We start from the raw sequence: 18,558 nt of genomic DNA, 5'->3' as shown, positions 1-18,558 counted from the left end.
CAATGCCTCTTTTCTTTCCAGACTGCCTATCAGTAATTATCTCAAATGACATTAACTTTTCCATATCCTCCGCAGTAATCTCTAAGCTGGTGTTCCTTGGTATCTTCTTTAATTCCACCAACAAACAGCTTCTTCAGTTATATGAGGGCCAGGTTTTCCAGATTCCTCTCTGGCTAGGGCACATTTTGGCTCAATCACTCTTCCATCAATTGAATGAGATTATGCAGCCATGGCAGCAACAACCTCAGCTATAGATGAAAAAGTTACATAACCAAATACGCTTGATCTTTTGCTTGCAGAATCCCTCATTACCACAGTCTGTAAGTTTTCCCTACAGCTCATAGTAGTTCCTCAAACTTTCTTCTGTGGTTTCAAAGCTTAAGCCACCAATGTTTACAGAAATTCCCTTTTCTGTCTCTATAGCAGACTCCATCACTTCAGCTGGATTTCAGCCCAGACAGATGAGAGAGGTATCCACCAATGAGCATAAGCATCCTTGTCCTGGCACTGTTGTCTTGAGGAATTCTTTTCTTGATGGTCTCTGCTTCAGTGTAAGGCATGCAAACGCCTTCCATACCACAAGATGGTTTTCAAAATCATTTATATTTCATGTTAGATCTCTGATTTCTCTTTTTATATTTGTTTTGTGAGCTAACTTAATTTCCCCAAATAACTATTTTTCTCAAGCTTTCCGAACTGATTTGAAATCATCTTTCTCAATTTTCCTCCCTCTCTCCCTTCCTAGTTACTTTGACTTTCTCTTTAGTTCCATTCAGCTGACTTGCGTTAGTGTCACACTGATTATTATAGTTTTATATTAAAATGCTAACAAGCCAATTGTTTTATTATTTATCACCATTTTCTGATAAATATCCTCAGTATAGTCATCCAGATATTAGAATTACTTTGTGGTGTTGAAATATATGCAAATGCTATTTTAATTGAATTATATTGTTTACTGCTCATTTTTTGGGAAACTTTGATTTTAGCCTTCTTCAAAATTTTATTTATGTAAGAATGTGTATTTCTGCATACGTGATTCATGTAAAAATGAAACTGACTTTTAAGATTTCTGAAACATACTTGACATACTTCTCCCCTAAATTTAACTTAAAATTCTCACAATCAAGCATTTAGGTCTAATTTTGCCCCTGTCATTAAGGCACAATTCTTGTGAGTACTTTACTCCACACCATGTGAATTATGAAAATTTCCACTCTGTCTGGCAGGAAGAGGCACTGTTCCTGGCCCTGTGTGAGCTCACAGTATATCTCTCTATTCTTTTTCAGTTTCTTTCCTGGGAATTGCACATGTGCAGGTTGGCTGGCACTCAACTGACATCTGAGGAAGAGGACCCTCCACTTGGATTTCCTTTCTCTGTCCTGTGATCTGAAATTCCTCTCCATCCAGTGACATTCAAAGGCTCACCTGGTTCCTCATCCATTTCTCAGGGTTCATTGCTCTTCATTGTCTTAAGTCCAATGTCTCCAAACCCGTCATTTCATATATTTTGTTCTTTTTAAAGTTGCTTTAGGCAAGAGGTTAAATCTGGTTCCCATTACTTCATTTTCAGTGTTCAGTAAATAGAAAGTAATTTGAAAACACTTTTGTCAAATTCCTATAAAAAGAGTATGTCTGTTTATTAATACTTTGAAATGTTTTTAAGCTTCCTATTCTGTTACATCTAATCAGTGATTTTTGTATCAGTAAAATAATTTTAATTATTGTAGTTTTAAATGTCTCACGCTTAGTTTTTTCTCATTTTTCTTCCAGTTATTGTTATTATTTTTAATAAACTTCACAATTTTCCTCTTTAAATAAGAAAAATGTCAGGACCTTTGGCATATTTTAGCATTTCATTCATCACGCGCTATTATTTAAATATAAAAACATTAGAGTGAATGTGCAGTACGGAGGACAAAGACACACCCAGGTGACTAAAACCTAAGACGACCCTGCTAGTTAAAAAAGAAAGAATTTAGTGCTCACCTGAACCACCCTTCTCATGTACCTGAAAGTCACTTTGACTTTACTTGCCTAATTTTTTACAATTTCTCCCAGACCCCAAACGGCGGTAGTTCAGGAACCTGACCGCGGCCTCCAATGGAGCAGAGGGGTAAAGTACTACAGCTGAAAGGCCGGATCCAGACTGGAGGAACGCCCGCGCCCCGGGTCATTGTGGATAATGTAGTCCCGCGCCCCCAGGGCGCTCTGGCGAGCCTTCCGGTTAGCGCTGTCTCGCGCCCCAGGCCATTTTGGGTATTGTAGTCTCGCCCCAAGGTATTGTGGGTAGCGTACTTCCGCGCCGCGCTGTCGTATTTCTGGACGTTGTGGCCGTCTTTCAGCGCTTGTGGTGAGCAACCCTGCCCATGGCCGCTGAGTCCGAGGGAGAGAGGGGTTGGAAAAGCTGGGTGAGGGCGGGCGGGCTTGGTCCGCCGTGTCGGCGGGTTCCTTGAGGTTTAACGTTTTTCTGGTCGGGGTTGGACGCTGTCCGCCTGGTAGGGGTTGTTGGAGGAGGTCTTGGGTCGCGCACTGTCCGGCGGTGCTGGGGAGTCAGCGTCCTGTACCGGAGGGTCGGGACTAGTGCAGGTGGTTTGGGGGCACAAGTACCCTTCGCCCAGAGTATACGTACCCACTGCTGGGGCGCGCGGCTTGGGCATCCTTCCTGGGTGTTAACTGGGGAGTACGGCTTTGTGGTTCCCACCGTGGTGATGGAGGCGCCGCTTGGCCGCGAGGATCCGGGTTTGGGGGGAAGGTCTGGCCTGGGGCAAACACCCAGACTTGCCTGGTTGCGGGGTGGGGACTTGGGTCAGCGACCTCGGGGCCCGTGGGCTCCGGGGGGAGTTAGAAGAGTTTGGTGGGAGTCAGACATCCCCGGGTTTGCGTGGGGGCGTCCTTGTGCCCAGATCTGCGACTCCTGAAGTTGTCTGGCACCTCCGGCGTTGAGGCTCTTCCAGGAGCATGGGGTGGAGCAAGTGGAGTGCCGCCAGTGGGGCAGGGAACTTTCCTCAAGCCCCAGGGGGCTGGTGGCTGACTCCCAGAATTGCTGGGGATGGGAGAGAGGAGTGGGTGGTAAGACGCCCAGACTTAAGCTTTGTTTTAAATTTTGCATTATGAAAACATTGTAAATATGTATATAGAAGTAGCAGTGAGGTCTCCTGGATTCATTGCTCAGATTCATCAGTTATCATTGAGAACCTTGTCCTTCCTCCCCCAAATCTGCAACCTCAAGTGTGCATCTCTTTGGGCACTGGCTCTCCCTGGGGGCTTATGCCAGGCCTCTGTAGGAAGAGTTCAAAACCAGGGCTGCCTCTTTCTCATTCACCTTGAGCAAGGTGTTGAACCTCCTGGAGCTGTTGGGAGTGTGGAAAGAGGTAAAACGGGTGTCTGGTTGTGCTAATATAACGTTCATTTCAATAACGTTCATATTTGTTTTTACTAACCCCCATAGGCTCATAGGTGATTAATGTCATGCTGGGTATCAGCATGACATCAGAGAAGGCTTGTTCTAAAACCCACACCCCAGTTCTGTTTCTTGTATTGTCCTTCCCTTCCATGCCTGGTTCTGATACTTTACTTTAGTGAAGTGCTCCCCAGCTGCAGGCTTGGGGGTTTCCAGTCTGCTGTCTAGACTGGGGGAGAATCCTGAGGCCAGAACAGACTTCTGTTGTACCAGGTTTGCCCTGGAGCACTCTGCTCGCTCACATCTGGCGGGGACTGCCCGTTAGGGAGGAGAGAGCTCCTAGGGGCTTGGCATCCCTGCCTCAGATGGGTACCACTTCCTTGTTGTGCTCTTGTGGTGTTGTCTTTGGTCATAATGGAAGGTGTGTCCTTGATAGCTTATGCCAAAGTCACATCCCCTTTGGGGCACAGAGCTGCAGGTGGTTTCCCAGGAAGCCAGGCCTGTTCTTGAAGGGGCACATTCCTCTTCCCTCATTCAAGGGTTTCCATCTTCTCCGGAGTTGTTCCCGCATTGTTTCTCTCCACATACATTCATACTGTTGTATTCTCAGGGCTTTGGAGTGCTGGCAAAACAACGGTGGTGAGAAGTACTGTTTTGTTAGCAGTAGTCCCGTGTTGGCAGTGTGCTTTCTGTTCACTGCCATATTTTATTTTCTTAGTCATCTTTCACACTGGGTAGTTGACTTCTCATTTTCTAGAGAGGGAAATAGTGTAGTAAAGGATTACGTAACTTTTACTTTGGAGCTAGCTGTTCTTCTTTAACTTTCCAAGTTTTAATGAAAATTTTAAAGGAGCTGCTCTATTTTTCAAGTTTGTCTCACACATCTAATGCTGATAAAGATAAAACATGTTCATTTTCTCCTGTTCATTGGTCTCAGCCCCTAACAGTAATGGTGACATTGACATCAGCAGAAGGCAGGCATCAGACCAGTGTTTGAAGTCCAAATACCACCAACCCCCACTCCCATAAAGTTTTTTCTGATTTCCTTTTTTTGAGGTATAGAAAGAGATGGGATTATTACATTTATAATTTGTGCTCCTCACTCAGCTTCAGCAGTTGTCAACATTCTGTTCTCTTTTAGTTTCCTCTGTTGAAGTATTTTGCAGCAAATCCCAGATATTTTACCTGTAAATACTTCAGTATGCATCTATTAAAGACTTTAAAGAAAGCAACCTTTATACCAAATGGCATACCAAAAAAAATTAACCATAATGACTTGTTGTCATCTAATATTTAGCCTGTGTTCAGTTTCCCCACTTGTCTCAAAATGCCTTGCTACAGTTTAATCCTACTCTCTTAACCCAGGTAAGAGACATGCACAGGAAAATATTTGGAGTTCTGTCTTCTGAATCCCCACTGCCCCTTTCTTTATACCCACTCTGGCCTTGCTGATCTTTGTTAATGGCAGGATTCCACCTCTGGGCACTTACTGCTTCACCTCAAGTGTTCTTGCCACTTTGTGTTTTACAGATTTTCCCACTAATTTGATGAGCTGTTAAATCCTGTCAATTCTTCCTTTTCTCCTCTCCCCTCACCTTTGTGTTAGCTCAGCATATTTTGTCTTTCCCCATGTTCTAGTTCATCTGTCAAAAAAGGGCCCTCCTTTTGTTGCCTGCCCCTGATTGTGGGCTCTGAAGTTGGACTCTGAGGCTCCACCACCTATTAAGTCTGTGACCTTGGGCATTTGCCTCTGTTCTGTGTGCCTCCCTTTTCCTCATCTGTAAAATGGGCTTGATAGCAATGTCAGGGTTGTTGTGAGGTGGAAATGTGCACCAGGCACTGGTCAGGGTGCCAGGTACACAGTGAATGCTCAGGAAAAGTGAGTTGTGGTGATGATTATTATAGATGCTGAATTCCCCCCACCTCCAACCCCCCTTTCCAGGATTATCCTTTACTCTTAACTCTGATAGGACTGTGTTTTACAGTCACATGGGAATATATTCTGTTCCATGCAGTTGTATTCCTTCATGCTTTTATGCTTCACAAATTCACTCTTGCTAGCTAACTAGCTCAGATGTTTCTCCATGATTTCTGAATGATCTCTGGCAGAATTACTCCCATTGCCCACTGTGGTCCCAGAGTACTTTATACATGAGGACTCCAGGGTTTGCATGGTACATCCTGACTGTTCTACTGTCCCACTGGTTTTGAGATGGTGCTTTGAGGGACAGGCACCCTGTCTGCTCCTCATGGGTCACTGATTGGCACCCAGCTGTGAGGATATGAGGGGTTGTCCTTTCTGCCTGGAAAGGTTTGTGGGAGGAATGATGGGAACTCAAGTGGAAAAGGGGTTAGGCTATATTGGGGTAGGCTGTGGGTACCAGGGTATAGGTGTGGATCTCTTTTTGTGGTCATGGGGACCCACTGCAGGGTTTTGACAGGAGCAGGCTCATCATTTCTTCCTTCAGTTATTACCTCATCTCTCTGTTCTCCTTTATAATGGAAGTTATCAAGAGAGTTGTCTGTGTTTGATAATCCACTTTTTCTTTGCCCAATCTCTAATTAATTTACAGATATTTGGGATTTTTTTTAGATAGTTTATTGTCATTGATTTCTTATTCAATTTCATTCAAGTCAAAGAACCTCCATAGTGTTTTCCACCGTGGCTGTACAGCTCACTAGGGTTTCATTTTCTCCAATTCCTCACCAAGACTTGTTATTTTGTGTGTGTGTTGGTTTTGATTTTTTAGATATTGGCAGTTTTAATGGGTAGAGGTACTATCTCATCGTGGTATTGATTTGCATTTCCCTGATAATTTGTGACATTTAGTGTCTTTTCATATGCTGTTGGCCATTGTATCTGTTCTCTGGAGAAATGTTTATTCAAGTCCTTTGTCCATTTTTTAGTCAAGATATTTGTTTTTTGTTAGTGAGTTGGAGTTCTTTATATAGTCAGGATAGTAACCCTTTATCTGATACAGGGCTTGCATCTATTTTCTCTCATTCCGTAAATTGCCTTTTCACTCTGTTCTCTTTGCTGCACAGAAGTTTTTAAGTTTAATGTAGTCTCATTTGTCTATTTTTGTTTTTGTTGCTTGTGCTTTTGGTGTTATATCCAAGGAATTATTGCCTATTCCAATGTCATGAAGCTTTTCCCCTATGTTTCCTTCTAGGAGTTTTATAGTTTCAGACCTGGGGTTTAGCAATTTTACTACTTACAAATAATCAACCTTTGGCTTTTTAATTTTCTTTGGCGTTTCATTTATCTTTCATTGATTTTTTTCCCCTCTTTATTATTTTCTTCTTTTTTTTAAATAAATTTATTTATTTTTATTTATTTATTTATTGGCTGCATTGGGTCTTCATTGCTGCACACAGGCTTTCTATAGTTGTGGTGAGCTGGGGCTACTCTTCATTGTGGTGCACGGGTTTCTCATTGCAGGGGCTTCTCTTGTTGTGGAGCATGGGCTCTACAGCACAGGCTCAGCTGTTCCACGGCATGTGGTATCTTCCTGGGGCAGGGATCAAACCCATGTCCCCTGCATTGGCAGGCAGATTCGCAACCACAGCACCACCTAGGAAGTCCCTTTTTTTTCTTTTTCTTTTCATTTCCTAGCTTCTTAAGGTGGAAGCTGGAGTTGTTTTTTGTTTTTTTTTTTTTTAATTAAAACTTTTCTTTTCTGGGGCATTCATTTAAAGCTATAAGTTCCCCTTTAAGAACTGCCTTAGCTGCTGTATTTGTTGCTAGCACCACAGACTGGGTGGCTTAAACAACAGAGATTAATTTTCTCTCAATTCTGGAGGCTAGAAGTTAAAGATCGAAGTGTTGGCAATGTTGGTTTCTTCTGAGGCCTTTCTTTGGCTTGTAGCTGGCTGTCTTCTCCCTGTTTACATGGTCTTCCCTCTCGGCCTGTTTGTGTTCAGATTTCCTCTTATAAGGACACCAGTTATGAATTAGGGCCCACCCTAATAATGCCATTTTAACCTAATTATCTCTTTGAAGACCTCTAAGAATATAATCACATTTTAAGGCACTGGAGGTTATGAATTCACATATAAATTTCATAGGGGACACCATACACCTGTAGTAGATCCATATCATAAGTTTGGTTAGTTGTGATATGTTTTGATATGTTGTGTTTATTAGAGTCATTCAGTTAAAAGTATTTCTAAATGTCCTGTGGAATTTTTTCTTTCATCCATATCCCCTTTAGACCAGTGTTGCATAACTTTCTAATTATGGAGGTCTTTCTAGATAGCTTACTGTTACTGATTTCTACTTTAATTCCATCTTGTGCAAAGAACATACTCTTTTTAAATTTTAGTCCTTTGAAATTGGTGACTTGTTTTATATGCCCTGGAATTTCATTTACCTTGGTTAGTATTCTTTGTGCCCCTTCTATACTTGTGGGGTTTAGTGTTCTATAAATGTCAATTTGATCAATATTGCTTGATAGTGTTTTTTTAAACCTTCTGTTTTCCTGCTTTACTGTCAGTTTTCTTTTTCATTTACTGAGAGGTGTATTAAGTTTTTTTAACTGTGACTATGATTGTTTCTCTTTTCCACTGTGATTTTTTTCCTTCATATATTTTTTTCAGTCTATGACTTGATTTTTTATTTTCTTGCCAGTATCTTTTGCAGAACAGAAGTCTTTTAATCATAACAGAATCCAGCTTACCATTTTTTTTCTTTCATGGATTGTGTTTTTGGTGTTATATCTGAAGAGACATTACCAAGCTCCTGATCACCTAAATTTTCTCCATGTTATTTTCTAGGAGTTTTATAGTTTCATATTTAACCTTTAGGTCTGTTATCCATTTTGAGTTAATTTTTGTGGAAGGTATAAGGTCTGTATATGTAGATGTTCAGTTGTTCCAGTACTCCGTTTATTGAAAAGATAGTCCTTTCTCCATTGAATTTTTCCTGCTCAGTTGACTTTATTTATGTGAGTCTATTTCTGTGCTCTCTCTTCTGTTCCATTGCTCTATTTGTCTTTTAAAAAAATTTTTTTTTGGCCAATACCACACTTTCTTAATTCCTGTAGCTTTATAGTAAGTTACAAAACTGGTCATGTCAGTCTTCTGACTTTGTTGTTCTTCAGTATTGTGTTGGCTCTTCTGGGTCCCTTGCCTTTCCATGTAAACTTTAGAACCAGTTTGTTGATATCTTCAAAGTAACTTGCTGGGGTTTTGATGGATTGAATGTATAGATCAAGTTGGGAAGAACTGACATCTTAACAATATCAGGTCTCCCTATCCATAATATGGACTATCCATTTTTCAGATCTTTGATTTTTTTTCAGCGGAGTTTTGTAGATTTCCTCATATAGATCTTAAACAAAATTTTAAAAGATTTATACCTCAGTATTTCATTTTTGTGGGTGCTAATGTTGTAGTGTGTTTTTGATTTCAAATTCTATCTGTTCATGGCTGACATATAGGAAAGCAGTTGATTTTTGTATATTAACCTTGTATCCTGCAGCTTTGATATAATCACTTGTTGTAGAAATTTCTTGTTGATTCTTTGGGATTTTCTGCATAGGCAATCAGGTCATCTACAGACAAAGTTTGATTTCTCCCTTCCCAATCAGTATACCTTTTATTTCCTTTTCTTAGCTTCTTATATTAGCTTGGAATTTCAGCATGGTGTTGAATAAGAGTGGTGAAAGGTAACGTTCTTGCCTTGTTTCTGATCTTAGTGGGATAGCATCTAGTTTCTCACCATTAAACATGATGTTAGTTGTAGGGTTTGCACTTTTTATTTAAACAGAGCCACAGTTATTTGCAGAGTATCAGCCCAGCCAATTTTTAACCTAAGCCTAACAAAATCAATATTGATTCTTTAATGTCATCTAATAGCTCATCAGTGTTCATATTTCCTTGATTGCCTTGAAAATGCCTAAACAAGGTCCACACATTGCATTTGATTGATATGTCTCTTAAGTCTCCTTTTATTTCACGAGACCTCTCTCTTTTTATGCTATTAACTTGTTGAAGTCTTCATATTTTTAAAAAATTACAAATTATGTCAGTTCACCTGTCATGCTGTTACTTTAGCATCATTTCTTAATAATGACTTGTTTTTCTGTATATACAGAGTATCATGATCCTACCTAACAATATTCACAATGATTCTATAACATCATCTAATACTCAGTTTATTTGAATTGACCATAGTCCCAAAAATGTTTTGCAGTTCATTTGTGCAGCCTAGTCAGTGAAGGCTAATAGGTGACATCTGGAGAATGGTTTATCTCTTTAGTGGATTTGCATTAAGGACAATCTCTCCTCTTAAAAATTTTGTCATGAAATTGACTTGAAGACCTAGGGTATTTTATGACTTCCCATTCTTAAATTTCAAGTCACATTTCAAATCTTGGGTATATAAGTGAAGGGAAAGGTGCAGCCAGGTTATGGCTTCTACCCTGTTTCAAGCTTCCCCCACCAAATCTACATTCTGTCCTGAGCTGCAGTGCTCTTCCTGTTTTGAATTTCCTAGGCCTTGTCCTTTGGCCTCAGGGCTGATGTGGATGGGGAACTTATGTTTTCACTATGATAGGTCACTTTATTTCTCAACATGAATGCTCACCTGTGGGCACTATGAAGCCCTTTCCTCTTAATAGAGTCGACACAGTAACTTAATAGAGTCTTATCCATCTGCTGGGGCTGTGGGCTTCATTTCCCAAATGGAGAGAGGGGCTGAACCTGCTGCTGGCCCAGCTCTGGGGCCTTATTTATAGGACACTGGTTAAGAATGGGTGGCTCAGATGCCCTCTGCAACCTGCCTTCCTTACTTCCTTCTCGATTCTGCTGAACTGGGAGGCTGGATAGAAGTATACTCTTCCCACGCACCCCCTCACTTCTCTTCTCTTTCCCCAGCTCTGCCTCTGCAACTTGACTCTTCTCTAGGAAGAGTGCTCAGCAGACCAAGAATATGGCCCCAGGGCTCCTGACAACAAGGGATGAGGTGAGTCCTGAAATTTCTTCCTGGCTCTTGCAGGATGGACCCATTGCCTTTTCTTGTCTTGGAGCTGCCTTGTTGGTACCTATCCCTGATCTTGGAGGTGTGGCTCATCTTACCTGGCACATTTTCTCAGACTCCTCTGCTCCATTCATGATCTGTGCATTCATCAAGTAGTAAACTGTTATCAGCACAGTTAAAACACAGTCATGCTTATGTGCCCAGTGATTCCCAAGGCCTAAAAAAGTGAAGGAAGACTTTCAAGGGAGGAGGTGCCTGAGCTGCCCCTGACAGATTTGGCAAGTTGAAGAGCTGAGGGAATGCATTCCTGTGGGAATGTGGCTGGAAGCCTAGCATGTCTCAGAGACCAGGTGACCTGCAGGCTGTCCCCATCATATGGGAAGCCTGGAGCAGTCAGTGGCCTTTTGTCGCGTTAGATTTCTCTGCGTAGAGGTGAGGATGCTGACCTGCTGGTGATTCACAGGTAGATTTAGTTTGTATGATCCCATGCTTTATATTTGAATGAGATTTCCACACTTAAAAATTGGAAAATTACACCTAAGTCCCGAGCCCACACTCTTGGTGTATATGACAAGTAGCTGGAGCCAAATGGCATCTCCATGGTGTAGTCACACCCCCCTTGCTCCCCTTTACCTCACAGCTGATGTACCTGCTTCATTCATTCATTACTTGCCTTACCCCTGAAGGCTTTGCTTTCTCACCCTCTCAGCCTGATTGGAAGAGTTCAGCCAGAATCCTGAAAGCCAGACTGAGGCATGTGGACTAGAACTTGGAACAAGTTTGGTTTTGAAGGATTTTGAGAAGGAGTTTGCCATAAATAATTATCAAATGAACGTATGTTCTAAAGGAAGGGTTTTCTAGTCCCTGAGACTGGGCATATTGTGAACTTCACATAATCAAATGGAGTTAACATTTACTGACCACCTAAACAGATGCCAGGTGGGATACTTGTGTTGATTATATCAATTATGAAAAGGTGTCATTTGGACTAATTAAGTTTTGCTTTGCCTGTCCAAAAAATATGACAAGTGTAGAATTTTTTTTGTAAGATCTGAACTTGATCTTAATGCTGAGCTCATATAGTGGATATCTGCCTGTTACTGTATCAGTTAGAAATGATTGGCTTTGGTGTTATCAGACATCACTGAGGGCTGTGTGTCCCTCAATTGTCAAATCTTTTATACCTTTGAGAGAAAATGTTTATGTAGTGCATTATGTAGTGCATGCAATTCAGAGTGTTTTCTAAGCAGGGGCGGTGGTGGGCAGTGGTTTTCTTTCATATGTTTCACTTTACCATTTCTGATGTTAATAGAGAAGCATTCTTGGCCGAGATGGGACTTTGCTTTTCCTATCCCTGTGCTGCCGCTTCCTGTGGGATCCTTAGCACACTCTGAACCTTATCCTGTCTATGACCAACGTCTTTCAATATACATTTTTTTCTTTTATTCATTCATGAAAAATTCATTCCAGGGCACGAGCATCTGAGTGGCTATGTTTTTTAAGATGAAATTTCTAAACCTGCAAATGTAAGGCACTCATAACATACTTGTTTCATAAAGGGACCCAATCTTAACTTACTTTGAAAGAACAAAAGAAGAAAGGGGTTCGTTTGTTTTGCTGTTTGTTATTTGAGGCATAGAAATTACATATTTTAGGGTTCTTTAAATTGCATTTTCAGGTACTTTGTTATATGTCAGTTCTGAATTATATAGAATATTCTGACCTATGTATATATATACATCATGACAGGCATTTTTTCCTAAGGGCTTTGGCCTAAGAGGAGAAATTGGAATATGCATTAGAATTGTGACATAGAAGAAGGGGGTTGTGCCAATAGACTATTAAATAGTAAGAAATTAGCACTCTTTAACCTTAAAAATTTTTTTGAATGTCTGCTGTGTGCAGGAGTCTTTAATTGTTTACAGACAGTGTTACCTACAGCACAGCCTCCATTCTTAAAAGACTCCCAACTTATTTAGGGGTTTACCTATCACTGGAATTAAACATTTTGAAAAGTTTTCATTGAGATATAATTCATATCCAGTAAAATTTGCCCTTTTAAAGAGTACAATTCAGTAGATTTTAATATATTCACAAAGTTGTGCAACCTTCACCACTATCTAATTCTGTAATGTTTTCAGACCCCTCTCTCCCCACCTCTATCCCAAAGAAACCCTGCACCCATTAGGAGTCACTCCCCATTCTCCCCTCCCCCGGCTCTTGACAACCACTGATCTGTTTTTATAGATTTGGTTGTTCTGGATGTTTCTTATAAATGGAATCATATAATCTGTGGTCTTTTGTGTTTGTTTTCTTTCACTTAGCATGATATTTTCAAGATTCATCCACACTGTAGCCCAAATCAGAAATATTTCATTTTGCTTTAAGGTTGAATAATATTCCATTGTATGGCTGTAAGACATTTTGTTTATTCATTTATCTATTGATGGACATTTCAGTTATTCCTATCACTAGAAGTAATATTTTTGGCTTGTGTGTATCTGACTGATTTTAATGATAAAATTGTAGTGTATTAAAACTAGTGACTACCCCACTGTTGTACCTTTAAAGTGAAGAAGCCACAAACATTCACATTCAAATCGATGACTCTGCAGGTTAAAGACATTCACAGATTTTCACTATTCCGTCCCACTGTTTCTCAGTGTTTGAGAACCTATTTCTGTGGGAAATTTTGTTCATGAAATGAATTTTGGACTGAACACAAAATATGGCCAAGTGAAGAGACATGACTGTTTTAAGTCATATGAGCTACAACTCTATAGTAGAGTATCTGTGTTCTTTTGTCTGCTTTCAAAACCATCCACAAGATGCATTAACACCTCTGCTCTCTATTCTACCACTAGCTTACCTTTCCCTCCTGCCAGATATTTTTCCCTACTCATATCATAGGCTTTCTCCCTCTCCTGCTTATGGCACCTCTGTTCCCTTCCTCCCTATATGCCTCATCTTGATTCTTAGCCCTCTGCTTTTTCCTTGACTATTCTGAATCTTACACATCTTTTAAATTTTAACTTTTTTTGATACTTAGTTTACATACCATAATTTACCCTGTGGATGAAATTATCAGACAAGGACTTTAAAGTCTCTATATTAACTATGCTCAATGAGGAGAGGAAAACAGCATTATTAGCTATCAGATAAAATCAACTTCAAGACAAAGGGAAAGAAGACCATTACGGAATGATAAAGGAGTTACTTCATCAGGAGGACATGACAGTTACGTATGTATAGAACTGTTCAAAATAACAAAGCTTCAAAATAATTGTCAGAATTAAAGGGAGAAAAAGGACCCCCCTTTGAGTAATTGATAGAACAACTAGGTTAAAAATGAGTAAACACATAGATGATTTGAAGAAAATGAGCAACTGTGTTATCCTAGTTGATAGTTATAGAACACTGCACCCTACATGTCCAGAATACACATTCTTTTCAAGTGCATTTGGTATGCTCACCAAGATAGACTGTATCTTGGGGGATCTATAAAGGAAGTCTTAATAAATTTTAAAAGATTTAAAGAATATAAGGTATATTCTATGACTCTAAGAGAATTGTATTAGAAGTCAACAATAAGATATCTGAGTAAATTTAAAATATTGGAAATTAACACACTCCTTACTAATCTGCACATCAAAGAAGAAATTGTAAGTGAAATTAGAGAATATTTCAAACTGAGTGATGATGGGAATACAACATATCAAAACTTGTGGGAGGCTAATGTGGGTAGTTAGTTCTCCCTTGCCAGCCCTCCAGCAGTGCACTCCACCACTCCTGGGGCTAGGGTCTCTGTGCTAGCCCCATCCCTGGCATCCAACTTGGAGACCCATGCAGTATCCCCAGAGGGACTGTGAGGAAGACAGAGTATTGCCGAATGGGCCGCCATATTCTCTCTCCCACTTGAGTTTCTGTTCCTTGTCAGGGAAGTTCATGGTCTGTGATTGATTTACAAGGATTAGCACTGAGGACAAGCAAGGGGTCTTAGCAGTTGGGAAGTGACTGGAACGAACACCCCAGAGCCATCGCCTGCTTGCTTCTTAGTCTTGGATAGAGGCAGCTACATGTGGCCACAGTGCTAGCTTGCCAACTGGCTGATGAGCCACTCTGGACTTTATCTGCATTACTTTGGTATCAGGCACATTGGGCCAAAAACCAAGATCTTTGCCTAATGAGAAAGAACTTCAGGACAGAAACATCATAGGCTCTGCCTTCAGTGGACTAATGTTGGATAGGAGAAAATTCATGTATACAACCTAAACCAAAGCAGGCAATTCTGCGGTAAAGATGGAGACAACCATCTTATTCTGTGAAAGAAGAAATCTGAGGTAATGGTTTCTTCTTGGTACTGGGAAAGATCTTGAGGCATGGTGCTTGGGAGCCTGGTTTGGGGGAAGCTTGTAACACTGGCTCAGGTTAGATTCCTCCAGGACCCTCCCTGAGGAACTCTCTTGTATTTCTGGCAAGTGACCATGCCTCTCAAAATTCCGCAGAAACAAGAACCAAGGGATTTGATGAATGCAGGAGCAATGTTAGTCTAAACTCCGACTTTCCTGCAAGGAGAGTGATACTTCAGGAAGAAGAACCCACAAATGTGTCATTTATGGCAGAGGCTTCAGATTCAATTATAAACTCAGGCAACATCAGAAAATTCATTCTGATGAGAAACCCTGTGTGTGTATGATAATGGAAGTAAATGCTTCATTGAAAGCTCAAAACTTACTCAGTATCAGAGGATTCATACTGAAGAGAAACTTCACAAGTGTACTGAATATTTTTAAAGCTTCAGTCAAAATTCTGATCTTTAGCATTAGAGATTTCACACTGGAGAGAAGCCCTATGGAGGTAACAGTGTAGGAAAAGAAAGGAATCAAATCCATCTCAAATCTCTTTCGGCACCAGAGCATCCATTTGGGAGAGAAGCTCTAAAAACCTGGTAAGTGTGAGATAGCCTTTAGTTAGAACTCACACCTTGTTCTACGTAGGCAAACTTTATATAATAGACTCATAGGGAGAAGCCCTATGAGCATAAGGTGTGTGGGAAATCTGTTATCTGTAGCTTATTATCTAACCTGACACCGAAGAATCTACTTCAGAGAGAAGCCCTACAGATACGATGAATGTGGGAGGGGTTTCTGTTTGAACTGAAAACTTGGCCAGCACCAAAGAAATTACAGCATGGGAAAAAAGCCATACAAATGTAGTATCTGAAGGGAGTGTTTCAACCAGAGCTTCTGCTACCTTTACTACCACAGAATCCCCACTGGTGAGAAACTCTATGGATGTGTAAGTGTGGGAAAGCCTTTTGTCAAATTGCAAACCTTATTCAGCATCAGAAAGTTTATACTGGAGAGAAATCCTATGTATTAGTCTGCTAGGGCTACCATAAAAGAATATCACAGGCTAGGTGACCTAAACAACAGAAATTTTATTTTCTCACAGTTCTTGGGGCTGGAAAATCTAAGATCAAGGTGCAGCCAGTTCACTCCTGGTGAGGACTCTTCCTGGCTTGTAGATGGCTGGTTTCTTGCTGTGAGTTCATATGGCAGAGAAAGAGAGTTCTGGTATCTCTTCCTCTTATGAGGCACCATTCCTATTAGATTAGGGCCTCACCGTTATGTCCTCACTTAGCCTTAATACTGCCTTAGAGGCCCTATCTCTAAGTATAACCAAATTGAGGTTAGGGCTTCAACATAATTTTGGGGGACATGATTCAGTCCATGGTATTCCAACCCCAGCCTCTCAAAATTCATGTCCTTCTGATATGAGCATACAATATTCCATCTAAACAGCCCCCCAAATCTTAACTCATACCAGCATCAACTTTAAAGCCCAAATCTCATCTAAATATCTAAATCAGATATAAGTGAGACATGAATAGAGGTATCATTTATCCTAAGGTAAAATTCCTCTCCAGCTGTGAACTTGTGAAACCAGACAAGTTATGTACTTCCAAAATAAAATGATGGACTGGAGTAGGATACACATTCCCATTCTAAAAGGGAGACCAGAAAGAAGATAGGGTGAAGGATTCTAAACAAGTCCCAAACCTAGCAAGGTAAATTGTATTAGGTCCTAAGGCTGGAGAATAACCCTCTGGTTTGATGTTCTACTCTCCAGGCCTACTGGGTTGGCAGTGTGCCTTCAGCTCAGAGTGGTGATCCTGCCTCTGTGGCTCTCTGAGAGGGCCCTGCTGTAAGCAAGGAGTGGCAGCCTTGCCCCTTGGGCCTGTGGTAGGATTAGCAGCCCTGACAATTTATGAATAACCTCTCTTTCCTTGAAGGATAATGCATATTCACACTCTGCCTATTCCATCCCATTTTCTTTGTTTACTTTAGCCCCAGATGCAGTGTTTTTGCTGGTATACTTCCATCTCTTCCTGTTTTCTGCAGAGATGGCTGATTAAATTCATGGTCACACCCATACTAATCACCTTATCAAGTTGTTCAGACATGTCCTCAGTGTTCTCTTCAGAACAAGCTTTCTCTCTCTTTTTTTGCAATGTAGGTAAGCTAAGAATTGTCCAATCTTCAGTTCAGGTTCCTTTTTACTTAACAATTCCTGCTTCAATTCATCTCTCTTCTTTCACATTTTACCATAAGTAGTCAGGAGGAACCAAGCTACTCCTTCAACACTGTTATGAAGCTCAGTTAAATATCCAGTCTCATCACATACAAGTTCAGCTGAACTTCCACAGAACACTAGAACACAGTGTGCTCAAGTTCTTTGCCACTTTATAGCAAGGATAACCTTTCCTCCATTTCCCAGGAAGCTGTTCCTCATTTCCATCAGAGACATCACCAGAAGGGCCGTTAGCATCTATATTTCTGCTATCATTCTTTTCATAATTATTTATGTATTCTCTAAGAAGATGAAAGTTTTCTTTTCAGCTCTTCTCTTCCTGAACCCTCATAAAAATCACCTTTGATGTTTGTATTTCTACCAACAGTCCTTTCATGTCAATATCAGACTTTTCTAGCATGCATCATAAAATTCTTCCAGTCTCTACCCATCACACAGTTTCAAAGCCACGTCCACAGTTCTAGAAATTTGTTACAGCAGTACCCCACTCTCAGTACCAAAATCTGTATTAGTCTGCTAGGACTGCCATAACAAAATACCATAGACTGGTGACTTAACAGAAATTTATTTCTCAGTTTTCGAGGCTAGGAAGTTAAGATCAGGGTATCAGCCAATTTGACTCCTGGTGAGGGCTCTCCTCTGGCTTGCATACCACTGCCTTCTTGCTGTATGCTCACATAGCAGAGACAGAAGGAGAGTAAGCTCTGGTGTCTTCTTATAAGGCACTGATCCTATCAGGGCCCCACCTTTCTGATCTCATTTAACCTTATTCCTTGCCAGCCATATCTCCAAATATAGATACATTGAGGATTAGGGGTCAACATGAATTCTAGGAGGACACAATGTAGTCCATAGCACCCCACAAATGAGTGTGGAAAAACCTTTAATCAAAAGTTACAATAAGCATCAGAGAGTACACAAGTGAAAATTCACAGGGATGGAGAGAACCCAATACAGTGAATGTGAAACTCTGGATTTGTTCAGTGTCAAGAGAACTGATAGAGGGAGAAAGGCCATAGATACAAGTGACATGTTGGAAGCTTGCATGTGCTAAGTCCATATGGAGCCTGACTCCAAATCAAAGTATTGACACCAGGAAGTGTAAGGAACATGAGGAAGATTCTGAGTGTGTGTAAGATTATAGGAGCCCTGTAAATAATATCTTTCCAATCTTTTGAAAGTATTATTACTCCAGGCCATCTACTAGGATATGAAAAGTACCCTTGGAAACACATCTCCTTGAATGTGACTTTAAAATTTTTTATTGATGTGAAATTCATATAACATAAAGGTAGCCATTTTAATATGTACAATTCAGTGGTATTTAGTACATTCACAATGTTGTGCAACCATCACCTCTATCTAGTTCCAGCATTTTTATCATTATTCCCAAAGGAGTCATTAAACAGTCACACCCTATCTTCCCAGATACTAACAACCACTAATCCACTTGTGTCTCTGTGGAGTTACCTGTTGTGGATATTTTATATAAATGGAATCATACAATTAAAAAAAATTTTTGTGATATCAAAAATGGCAGAGGAAGGGAAATCCATGATCGTACCTGCTCAAAAACAGC

General features: G+C 40.5%; 1 protein-coding gene across 5 annotated transcripts in view; it reads left to right on the top strand.

Moving 5' to 3' along the window:
• Positions 1–2,306: 2,306 nt before the first annotated feature.
• ZNF169 (zinc finger protein 169) overlaps positions 2,307–18,558 on the top strand; it is a 51,652-nt gene continuing 35,400 nt past the window's right edge. For 4 of the 5 annotated variants that reach the window (XM_057720524.1, XM_057720523.1, XM_057720521.1 and 1 more), the window contains exons 1-2: positions 2,307–2,353; positions 10,283–10,370. In XM_057720524.1, the coding sequence (XP_057576507.1) occupies positions 10,338–10,370 (33 nt within the window). In that variant the 5' untranslated portion in view covers positions 2,307–2,353; positions 10,283–10,337. Of the gene's footprint in view, positions 2,354–3,329; positions 3,375–10,282; positions 10,371–18,558 lie in introns of those variants that run through there. The other variant, XM_057720520.1, reaches the window with a different exon arrangement.

The sequence above is a fragment of the Hippopotamus amphibius genome, chromosome 2 (assembly GCF_030028045.1).
Source record: "Hippopotamus amphibius kiboko isolate mHipAmp2 chromosome 2, mHipAmp2.hap2, whole genome shotgun sequence".
Lineage (NCBI taxonomy): Eukaryota > Metazoa > Chordata > Mammalia > Artiodactyla > Hippopotamidae > Hippopotamus > Hippopotamus amphibius.
Note: the sequence above shows the minus strand (reverse complement) of the source record. Positions and strands in the feature narration are given on the sequence as shown.